The 12,558-nt window shown below is 40.6% G+C and overlaps 1 protein-coding gene across 2 annotated transcripts in view; it reads right to left on the minus strand.

The window, feature by feature from the left end:
* The window catches only part of PKN3 (protein kinase N3), a 79,669-nt gene continuing 67,111 nt past the window's right edge, over positions 1-12,558 (minus strand). For both annotated transcript variants that reach the window (XM_089669133.1, XM_089669134.1), the window contains 5 exons: positions 9,559-9,635; positions 8,238-8,380; positions 5,683-5,790; positions 4,477-4,557; positions 1-3,457 (listed from right to left, as the gene is read on the minus strand). In XM_089669133.1, the coding sequence (XP_089525259.1) occupies positions 3,248-3,457; positions 4,477-4,557; positions 5,683-5,790; positions 8,238-8,380; positions 9,559-9,635 (619 nt within the window). In that variant the 3' untranslated portion in view covers positions 1-3,247. The remainder of the gene's footprint in view (positions 3,458-4,476; positions 4,558-5,682; positions 5,791-8,237; positions 8,381-9,558; positions 9,636-12,558) is intronic.

Raw genomic sequence — 12,558 nt, forward strand, 5'->3', positions numbered from 1 at the left:
TTTTAGGAGACAATTTACCATTTTATTTTTGTCATTTATAATTACATATTTACTGTACAGTCACCTTGCTTTTATAATAGTGAAAACACATTCTCACCAAATCATAACATTTAAAAAAAAACAAACAAGACCCAAACATAACTTATACTTTCTGCTACCCAACACTGTGCTGACAATCCTAAAGAGCTTCAACATACTTAGAATAATGGGCTGAAAAGTAAAAACTGTCAGATAAAATTATTGTACAAGTAATCAAAGTTTTCTTTCTGCATAAAGAATTTCCTGTGTCTAGCACAGGTTCAGTGACTTAGAGATGGTTATTAAAGTGCTAAACACAATTTTTCCCTGAATGTGTATTTACAATGATGATCAAAGTCCATACCATGAGCTTATACAAACATTTTTAATGGCGTAAAGATCCCCTACCTCCTGAAAGTATCCATGAAACATTAAAAACAGCTAGCTATCATCACAATGATATCTCTGAAAGTGTAAATCCAGCCCAATCATTTTTTTCAGTTTTGAGAAGAGCAAGAACTCTCGGCTTTAACAGTTGTCGGAGGCCTTGTTTGGAAGATCGACCCATACTTCCGAGTGACGTTATCTCTCACTATCTATCCATGACATTCTTCTAGAAAGACACAGATGGGAATGATGAGAATTCCTACTTTCCTATACTCTAAAATAAGTTTGGTTTTTTTTTGCTGCTCTCTGGGTCGCTCCTGAGAACACGGGGACATAAAGAGGGAAATGCAGAAATCTAAAGTTTCAACTCTTCCCTTATCCAAAACTGAGCCACAAAAATGTAAGCATCCTAAAAATGTTTTCTAGCAAAATAAATGTCATTAAAAACATATAGGAGACTGCCATTGCTTACCTCCAGTAAGTTACCTGGCTGTTACGCTAGCTTTAATGTGCCGATGACCCAGAAGAACGCACTTTGGGGTAGTCAGAAATCTTTATCTGCATACTTCTTACTGGTAAGTGACAAAGTATTGAAGCTAAAGGATCAGAGTAATAGGCAGGCAACTAGCACTCAGCAATGACAGCCTCCATGTTTATCTTATGTCCTGTTTCCTTCCTTCCACTCTGCCATATTAGATGGAGGGTGCCAGGCTTAGAATGTAAAGCTGTTATTTGTCACCTGATGATTCTATATAAACCTAGAAGTGTACCCTTCTGCCATGGCACAGGATTAGTCGAGGAAGGTACTCACTGTTGGGCATTTGAAGTAACTGATCCTAAAAACCATCCTCCTACCTGAATGAAGTTCCCAATTAAGGCAGGACTTCTAGTCTATAAAACTAGCTAACCTTGAGGCTTTGTTTAAAGAAAACCTGTCTAGAGGAAGCATGGATTCTGCCATTGCCAGCCTCTCAGTCAAGGTTGGATTCATAACCTATGCACATTAAAGCACTGCAAATGTTCAGTACGTTGTTCTTCATTCTGAACGGCGCTAAACACAATTATACATTTGTTATGCATTGAGGCTCATAGGTATATGTACTTGGAGCCAGCTAGGCACAAGCATTTTTAGGAGGTTAGGAATGGCAACCTTAAATTGCTTCCAGTGCAAGTTTCTATAATAAATGTTCTAATCCCTCAAAATTTCTAGAAACTAGCTGCAGTCAATTTTTCCTTTTTACTGAGGGGTCAGTTCACCCAAATATCATTTCAGTTTCTGGTAGATACAGGATGGTTAATTTATTTATCTTACTCTGGAATCTCAATATTTAAATCTTTGTGGTTTAAGGCCCTGGATCTGCAAACCACCCCCCAACCATTAAGAGTAGCTCCCATTCTCCCTGCTGGATTTTTCACATATATTACTGAAAATTTAGCAGGAGGAATGGAAACATCTCAGAGGGTGAGATAGAAACTATGGCAGGAAGTTCACACTGCTGGAATCCCCACAATATAAACAAAGCCAGTGGGTGACTTCACCTGTAACTGAAAAAGCACTTTTGGGTGTACTAACCCTCCAAGTTCCCAGGCTACCTTGCTCTTCGTATAGCCCTCTTCTGGAATTGCTGAACCTGACCTAAATAAAAACAAAAATTCTTAAAGTGTATGTATAGCCAAAGCTTTTTAATGTTGGACAGACTGCATTTGACCCACTATCAAGGTCATTGCTGTCTGTGTCCCACTTGGTATATTCACCCTTCTTTTTGTCCTGACGATCATGGTCATCTAGACAGAAAGTGATCTGGAAATCTAAAATTGTATCCAAATTTGAAAATTTTACGATTCCCTTCCTATGGGGACACTTCTGCTGGTGAGAACTGATTAGAAGAGGAATTCCCTCACTTTGTAGAGATTTTCAACCCCTCAACAGCATATTAAACAAAATTAAAGTGACAGGGGTTGTAACCCCATCCAATGGACCTTATCTTAATAGAAAACATTACAGAAGGTGCAATAAAGATTGAGCTTAGCATAATCAAATTCAGTGCATGGACACAGCAAAACAAATAAATACAACTTCTATGCATTGCAAGTTTTCTCACATGTGTGTGTGTGCGCGTTTATGTCTGATGTGATAATTGAAGACTACAGACTTCTTCCTATACTGCAAGTTAAATAATTGGCACCATTGTAGATTTGAAGGTAAACCTGTCAAAAGAGAAATATGGGGGCTGTCACTGCTGACCTGAAAATGCCTGGCTTTAATACTACACCATTGAAAACTGAGTGGCTGATAGGGAACATGTTTGCAGATCAGAATTGTTCAAAAGTCCTTATCTGCATGCTTGTTCCAAGTTAGTGACCCACATTGATGAATCACAGGATCATCATCACTGACAACATTTTAAAAAGGTAAGATTACTGTTACAGCAGCTCCCACATTTTTCTAATGACAGGTTTCAGTAAGAAAGCATGGATATTGCTGCAACAGTGTATTATAAACATCCCGATGGCTAGCGTTTCTTCAGCAGGTGTCGCACAATAGCACACAGAGAGCCAGTTAATGTTGAAAGCTGGGAAATCCAAATAAAATATTTACAAATGCACTACAAAGCTATTCAACTGGCCAGGAGGAGTTACACTTCCTTGTGTAGTACTATGTGAAGACATCAAAGAGTAGAGGTAGACCAGGTGTAACTGCCAGAATTTCCAGGATGTATAAAAGTCTCCTAGGGACACGATCCCAACCAAGAAAACTGAAAGCCACAGGCAAAGCATCAGAACTCTGAACAATATGACTTAACCTCTGCTGGGCTCCCAATGGAATTGTCACCATTTTCTATCATGCAAGAAGTAGGTCAGAGACAAAGTCAAAGTCTTGAAAGAGGATCTGATCGATGGCGGTCACAGGGCGTGGATCGTCTGATGGGGACAGTATGGGTTTCTGTCCAGTGAATTCCTCATCAAAATTCTTCACGTCATAAGGGTCCTTTAGGGATGGGACGAAGGGTGGCTGCAGCTTTTGCGTATAAAGTGCTTCCCAGTCCATCTCCTACAAGAAATAGAGGTCTCAGGTTGTGATAAAAAAAAAAAAATTGTTTGCTTTAAAGAAATTTTTAAACAAAATATGTAAAAGGGGCTACTGAAACACTTGCAAATCTTCTCTTAACTATTTCTGTAGTGCATTGAAAGGGATGGTATAGTGTTTTTTTTTTTAATAAATGTTCTTTATTACTAGCAAAATTGAACATTTATTGGAAGACCAAATAAAAGGTTAAAATACATATATTTTTCTCTTTAGTCAGGCTGAAAACTCATCTCTTCAGAAAGGCCTATCCTGCCCCCACCTAACAACTGTACATTTATTTTGTCCATCAGCCCATTCCCCACAGTTATTACCTTTTGTATCTCTCGACCCTCCCTCTTAGATTGTAAGCTCTAAGGAGCAGGGCCCTCTGAATCCTCCTGTATTAATTTGTATTGTAATTGTACTGTCTGCCCATATGTTGTAAAGCGGTGCATAAACTGTTGGCACTATATAAATCCTGTATAATAAATATAAAAAATTGTATACTCCTTTTCAGATGTCACTAATCCTTGATGGGGGGGAAAAAAAAAAAAAAAAAAAAGTCTTTCAAAGGATCAGTGACTTAAACTCAGATTGTATACGCAGGTGAATCCATGAGAAGAGTGACTTACCTTTCTCCTTGCCAACTCCCTGCCAAGCGTAAATTAAACACAATACAAGAAGATAACGTTTAACTGATGTAAAAAGCTGCAGTAGTGTGGCCTGTATCTGCGGTTTCCCTTAATCAAAATACAGAATTTTCCAGCATACTAGGACTTGTGAGATCTATTCCACTTTTTGGGGCAGTTGCATATTGCATGTGCCAGTTCTGTCAGTCCATTTGCAGGAGAAGTTGTGCTAGGCCCCAGAGGTACATTAACTCATCCCTTGCCCGATGGCACTGCTGAGACAGTGTAATCTGTTAATATAAAACTAAACACAACCTCATGCCAATATAAATCCTCTTGTATCCTTGTCCTGTGAAAGAGGACATTTAGTAATACCTGATAGAAAGGTTGGGTCTTTATCTCTTCTGCATCCCCAATTCCAGCCCCCAAGCGGCGCTCCGGTGTTTTCCGCAGCAACTTGATATGTAAAATAAAGAAAATACGATATGATAGGCAGCCAAATCATTCTACTCTGCACAGGTTACAGAGGTGTTTTCTCTGGTATTATCAGAGGGTCTTTTACATCACCATGGCATCTCATAACACACTAAAACTGTGATAGGCAACTAGCAGACCACCACCTGCTGTGGAATATAAGTATTATATCTTGCCAATTCTCTATTTAAGCTCTTTAGACAGCAAGGCATAGTCAGACTTGTGGGTCTTTTACAGGGCAAAGCAAAGCAACACGCGTGCAGAACAGAGAAGCTCTGAGTAAGACCCTTGTCACAATCTGGACCTTACACAAAGGTCTCTTCCCCATCCCCATGTTACAGTGCTGAGTGCCTGAGTGGCCAAATCACCCAGAACCAGCTGCCATATGGGATAAAGGAGTGATTCACATGTTCTCCCATACCTGGAAGTACCAGATCTTATACTTCCCTGGACTAACAGAGCAAAGGGTCAGAATTAAAACCTAGTGCTATTTCCTGCATGGCCAGGTACAGGTGCACTTTAACGGTCCTGGCACTAGGTGAAGGAGGTGGGGTAGCACAGTGGCTAAATAGCACTTCTGCCTGGCAGTACTAGGGTCGTCTGTTCGAATCTCAACCACAGCACCTCCCATACCTGGAAGTACAAGTACCTGGAGTTTGCATGTTCTCCCTGTGCCTGCGTGGGTTTCCTCCGGGTACTCTGGTTTGCTCCCACACTCCAAAGACATGCTGGTAGGTTCACTGGATTATGTCTAAATTGGCCCTATGTGTATGTATGAATGTAAGTTAAGGACCTTAGATTGTACACCCCTTGAGGGTTAGGGACTGATGTGTATGTACAATATATATGTAAAGCGCTGCATAAATTGACAGCGCTATATAAGTAACTAATAAATAAAGGGAGGTAAAGAGCAGAAGTTCCAGTGAACAGGAACCCCTCTTTCCTTCCCAAAGTCATTTCTGGTGCTCATAGAAATTGTTACCAAACCAGATTAACCTAGCAGTAATGACCCCTGCACTAGAGAACTGAAAAAAAAAAAAAAAAAAAAAAAAAAAAGGCATTTCCAGGTCAAGTCACCCCAATTTTCGGTTACAGTTCATAATTTACCTTCCGTATAAGCTTGATGGCTTCACTAGAGAGGAAGCGTGGATAACGCACTTCTTCATTCACAATGCTGTCGAACACCTCCTCCTCATCATCACCGGGGAATGGACACTGGAAGAAGAGACCGTTAGAGCATTCTGTTGGGTCTGTTACTTCAGCTCTAATGGACAGAGGTGGAGGAGCACTGGAATTGCCATGTGTGTAGTTCTAACCACTTTTTCAAAGGGCAGTTTTATTTGTTCTTGCACACATAAAAACCTGCATTTTTGCCTAAAAATTACATTAAAATCGCAAACAGTTATACAGTAAATATTCTGAAAGTAAAGGCCCTGTGGAATGACATGGCGGCAACTGCAATATTTGTGAAATTGTTTATCAAAAGCATGTTTTTAGGAAAAGAAAATACATATAAATACATTTTAGCACACACAAACAATTAATACCAAATTTTATGGTAAAATGTAAAATATGGGATTGCATGGAGAAATTAGATACTAAACATATCAAGCCTTAAAATTGTGCACACCGACTACTTAAAACCCCCAAATATTATAAAAATGTTGGTAGTTCCAATTTTTTTTTTTTAAGTCATACAATATTAGTACGACGGTTTATCAAGTGCAAAGTTTCACTACATTACAGTTAACGTCAGGTATACAGTGGAATACATTACTCAATTTTGGTAAAATATAAAAGATGAGGTTGTGCTATGTAAATAGATACACTGCCTTGAAAAAATATTCATACTCCTTGTAATTTTCCACATTTAGTCATGTTACAACCAAAAACATAAATGTATTTTATTGGGATTTTATGTGATAGACCAACACAAAGTGGCACATAATTGTGAAGTGGAAGGAAAATGATAAATGGTTTTCAACATTTTTTACAAATAAATATCTGAAAAGTGTGGTGTTCATTTGTATTCAGCCCCCTTTACTCTGAAACCCTTAACTAAAATCTAGTGGAACCAATTGCCTTCAGAAGTCACCTAATTAGTAAATAGAGGCCACCTGTGTGTAATTTAATCTCAGTATAAATACAGCTGTTTTGTGAAGCCCTCATAGGTTTGTTAGAGAACATTAGTGAACAGCAGCATTATGAAGCCAAGGAACACACTAGACAGGTCAGGGATAAAATTGTGGATAAGTTTATAGCAGAGTTCCCCTATGATATACCCTGATGTCCTCCATCCTTTTCTGTGGCAGTGACAGCAGAATTGGAAGTGATACTTTACACGTTGCTTCCCGGTTCTTACTAGTTAGGGGAACTCAGGGAGCTTAACAGCCTTCACCATATCAATCTCAGGTCCACCGATGGGGCACGGAGAGGGACGAATGTTTCCCGGGGGTGTGGAAGTATTTGACAGCTGCACCGCCACCTGAACACTTTCATTTGACAGCCGTCGTGAGCAAAAATCCCCCGCTGCTGCCAACGTATGCTATGCATTGGTAGCAATAAAAGGGTTAACAGCCTTTACAGGTTATACGTTTTAAGGCCCTAGAATTATTGCATTCACTCTGATGTTCACAGTGTTACCTACTTGTGTGGCACAAATAAGATTTACATACACATGTGTGCCCTACGTGTGTATTTACATTTGTGTACGTATGGGGGGTGACCAGGGTGCTTTTACATTTTTTTTCATTATTTTTAATTATTCAAATTTTTTTTTTATTAATTCTGTTTTTGCCATTTAAATTTATTGCTATCGCAATGGGGGACAGCGCCTTCAGAGTCCCGTAAAAGTGATCAGGCAGCTCACTTTTACCTTTTACCACCCATAAAAATCAATATAAATCTCATGGCTGCAAAGCAGCCATAGGCTTGTTGGAACCCCTTCAATACCAGGATAGTTAAAAACATACCTTGATAAACAAGGAACCAAAGAGGATGTGTATTTGTTTTACTAAATTTAGATATACAAGTAAAATAAATAAGCTTGATGTATATAATCATATTAATCTGCAGTTAATGTTTTAGAAACATTGTTTCGCTTTGTACTTTGGAATTATATACATGCAGACTGCTATATTTGTTCATTACATATTGAGGCTCCTTGCTTCGTAGTGCTGCACAGTTGTCATGCTTCATCATTCTTAACTCACAGTGCAAGTTTATTGTCCAGTACAAACTTGATTTAAAGCGATACTAAAGCTTGTCATACTTGCCTGCTCTGTGCACAGAATAGCCCCGATCCTCCTCTTTTCGGGTGTCCCACCTGCGCTCCTGGCTCCCCCCTCTCGACCAGTGCCCCAGAGAAAGCTGCTTGTCCTGGGGGAACCACTGTATGCTTGCTCCTCAGCCGCTGCTCTATGCATCCATAAGACACAGAGCCGCCGCTCGGCCCCACCCCCCTGCTCTTTCCTCAGTGGCTCGCTGGCTGTGCGTGACAGCAGTGGGGAGGTTTTTTACCTTCATGCATAGAATACATGAAGGCAAAAAACTCTGAGCCTTTAGAACCACTTTAACACAGAAATCAAATCTACTAGAAACAGCTGGTTGTCCTCCATGTGTTGGATTGTAACGCACAAAACTGCCTTTTTAAAAGATCTCACCTCTCCTACCAGCATCTCGTAGATGAGCACGCCCAGCCCCCACCAGTCCACTGCATAGGTGTAAGAAGTGTCGGTGAGCACTTCTGGTGCCAGGAATTCTGGGGTGCCACAAAATGTACTTGTTCTGTCCCCATATCCCATACCTAGAAGACAAAGTAAACAAGTGAGCATGCAGCTACATTTTCTCCAGCAGCTTGTACACTGGCTGTATTCAATTGTTTGGCACCCCTGTCTCATTTTTCCATCATTTGTCTAACAAAAGGCCATATGTTTCACCATGCCTACTGTTGTAAAATGCTTCTAGTTTACAGAGCTCAACAGCTTAACCTTAAGTGCGTGCAAACACACACAAGTACTAGGAAAAGCAATAAATCCCTTATCAGATGGAGGATTTAATGAGAGAAGCATGTGAACCAATTATGTTGTGTATGTGAATAAATATATCATATTATTATTTACTAATCTATTATATATAATGTATGGGTATGTGCAGTATATGTATATCATATAGTATGTATCATATATTAAGTATGTAATATATTTGTTGTGTATGTGAATGAATATGACACACACACACACAATGTTTAGTAACAGATCTAAACAGGTTTAAATCCAATAAATGCAAAACAAAAAACATTTGATAAAATTAACCCACAATAAATATATTTTCCCTTTAATTATGTGCTTAGAAGTGGGTTAAGATTGAAGTTATGCTTAGGGTCAAGTGTCAATTCTGGGCTTAACTCCTCGCTCCTTTAGTTTAGTGCTCCCTGTTACTTCCCAATTAAGGATGTATTCAGAGCTGTGACTCCGACTGAATGTGAGAACCCCAGCAGGAGGTCCCATAATTAGCTGTGGGAGGCAGCCCTATTGAAAGCAACAAGAAGCTGCTGGCTCCCACAGCTAACATGGCCGCATGTAATTGCTCATGCAGTGATCACATGCGAGTGATCACTGCATAAGATATACAGGCATGTGGGCACGATTAGCTTCAGCAGCCAGCAAACTTCCACTGCTTTCAATGGGGCTGCCCCCCCGCAGCCAATTGTGGGAGCTCACCTCAAGCCTTAAGGAAATCTGTGCACGGCAGAAGCAGCCAGTCAGTGTTTCTGCCTCACCACAGCTGTAACCAGGAAATAGTGGGCCTCTGGTACACTACACATTAGGTTACATGGAAAGGAAAGGGATATGTGTATAGTGTATGTGTTTAGGTGACAATAAGGGAATCTGTTTTTTCCCATCATGCATGCTCTTTGCCAATAATCAGATATGTGCAAGTACACAAATTGATTAAAGCAGCATAAAAGCCTCACACCCTCACCTTCTTTACAGAGTCCAAAATCTGCAATCTTCACAAACCCTCTGGAATCCATCAGCAGATTGTCCAGCTTCAAGTCTCTACAAGGATAAAAATATTGGCAAGATAGTCAACATTAGAGTGGTTATGAAACACTTATTCTATTCTGTATATCCAGTGCCAGTGGTATTTATTGCAACTGGAGGAGAAACAAAAGTAACTCCAACCACACATTCTCTATAGATTGGGAATTAAACTGGAAAAACCAGTCTATGGTCTGCACAATAAGGCTTACCAACAAACTTTCAAAAGGAACCCAGATTACCAGCAGATTTTGAATAGAAGTGGACATTCCTGCAAGTTCCTGGGACACAAATAATGTAATTTTTTTTTTCTTGTCCACCTCTACTGCCAGAGAAAAGGACAGGGTCCCAAAAAAGCACATATATTGCCTGCCTGTCCTTATCTCACGAAGGAAGGAGAACAGGTCACAGCATCAGCAACAATAACTTGTAAATAAGCCAAATGGGACCCATGCAACTGGCCAATTTAAACTACTTTATACCAGTTCAGCTCTCACACCTGTACCTTAGGGACCAAAGTAATTTTAACATTGCTGCTATGGGCCTATTTATTCGGTAATAACTTTGTAATTCCTTACTTCTGTGACCCAGATTCAGCTGATTTGTGTACTACTGCCTGCTTATCAGCTGATGGGGCAGAGCAATGACAGCTGTCAATCAAGCAACAGAGTAGATCACAACAATATTGTCAGCATCCACCCTGCTGCTTGATTGACAGCTGGCTCTATCTTTAACTGTGTGTCTGAGAGCTGGAGCCAGTTGTGCCAAACTCCTTGCCATCCCATCGCTCCAGTGAGCACTGGAGAATGAAGTGTGGTGAAGAAGCATACTTCTCCTTTAAATCATTATTACTGGGTTATATGCAGCTACCTGTAGGTGATTGGACACTGCCAAAAAAAAGGCTGCAGGGACTTTCCCCATATTAACCACTCCTAGTCCCTTTTAGCCGTAAGCAGTCCATACACGATGAATTTTTTTCATTCAACTAATGGGCTGAAGGAAAAAAAATTATTCAATTCAACACTCGATGTGGAATGGAGGTAATCACACCTGCGAAGGTATTATATGCTGACAGGGAGACTTTCCCGCTGTCAGAATACACTAATCAGCACAGCTAGTGGCGCTGATCATGTAGAAATTTTCCAACAGGCTGCTTGTACAAAAGTCGATCGGCGGATCAACTTCTATACAACCAGCTTGCCCATACATGGATCAACATTTGTCCGGTCCCTGCTGAATTTTGATCCATGTATGGCGGGCTTTAATTTTGTAGCAAGCATTAGGGAGATCAAAAGAACAAAGGGAAGGGTCCTTTGTGCTGTAGTTTACTCCATAAATGGATTTTACTGGTAAGTCAAAAATCCTATTTTCTTGATCCTACAGTACAGGACAGAGGATGCTTTAAATCATTACGACTGGAGCATCGAAAATCAGTCCAGCTGAGGCAAGGACAACACAGCAAACAGGTCAGGAAGGACTCTACAAACTCTAAAAACAGCTTATAGTACTTTACACTCGAAGAGGAGAGAGGACATCTATCCCTCAGACTGTAAGGCACTAATGATATGTTCTCTGATTCACCTGGTGGAGCAAGAGGCAGGGAGATCCTTGCGAGAACCATAAGGAAGCACAAAGAGGGAATCCAATTTCCTAAAATTGGTATTACCTGAGAGATAAATTCTCACAGCATGCTCCACATCTAGACAATGGACAGGAATTTCCTTAGGATGTTTTGGAGCTGGACATAAGGAAGGGAGGACAATATCTTGATTGAGTTAGAAAGCAGAGACCACCTTCAGGAGGAAAGAGTCATTGGGCCTCAAGGTGACTCTGTCCTTGTGCAACACTAAGAAAGACTCCTAACAGTTTAAGGCCACTAACTCAGAGATCCTCCTCACAGGAGGTGATACAAACAAGAAAGCCCACCTTATGAGAATGTCCAGTCAAGGAAATAAACAGAATATGTCTTGCTGAGTACATTTTAGGCTGAAAGTTGCTCAACTTCTACCAGGCCTTCCAGGTGCTATGGTAGACTTTACAAGAAGTTGTCTTCCAAGCCCTCAAGAGGGTAGGAATGTCTGAATCTGCAAGACCCATTTCTCAGGACAGTAGTTTTAACAGCAATACCGTTAAAGTGCACAATTAAGAAGCAGGATGTCACACTGGATCTTGGGACAGAAGATCCAGACAATACAGAACGGCCCACAGAGCATCTGCCAGGAGCTTGAGTACTGTCTGTCTGAATACCATGTCTTCCTAGGCCAATTTGGTGCAATAGTGGTCACTGGAATCCTTCCTGATACTGTGTAGTAGGCAAGGAAATCTTTGTAGGGGTGAAAAGGTGTAAATCAAGATGTACTGATCCCATGACATCACCAGAACATTCATTTCAAAGGTTCAAGGGTTCCTGGACCTGGCAACAAACCTGTCTAGTTTTTGGTTTTATCTACACACCAGGAGGTCTAGATCTGTCTGCCACCTATGGCATAGTGCTTGAAAGACCTCCAGATGGAGAGCTCATTCTTCTGCATCCAGACGCTGACAGTGGAGTAAGGGGTCAGATTCAAGGACTAAGTCTGCCGACTTAAAACATTCTGGAATAAAACTGTGTGTATGGTGCAACCTCGAAGCAGGCAACCATGAGATCCAAGTCCTTCATGCAAGCACAAATAAAGTGCTTTCTCAGGCCCTGACATGAAACCAAACAAACAGGAGTTTGACCAGGGATATAAAAGGTAGACAAGAACATATCTAGTGACAGACACCCCCCCCCCCCCGGTACTCCAACCTGTGAGATGGCCCAGTGATGTCTTCTGAATGTTGGGAAACTAAAGCTCTGCAGAATGTGTATTGCCTGTTGGATGTTGGTTGACTGGGATAAAAAGACTAATCAATTAGCAGGAGATTGTCCAGATACCCCTCAACATGAATTTCTTTGAGA

The sequence above is a fragment of the Staurois parvus genome, unplaced genomic scaffold (assembly GCF_062004578.1).
Source record: "Staurois parvus isolate SC_StPar_1 unplaced genomic scaffold, SC_StPar_1.0 ptg000068l, whole genome shotgun sequence".
Classification (NCBI taxonomy): domain Eukaryota; kingdom Metazoa; phylum Chordata; class Amphibia; order Anura; family Ranidae; genus Staurois; species Staurois parvus.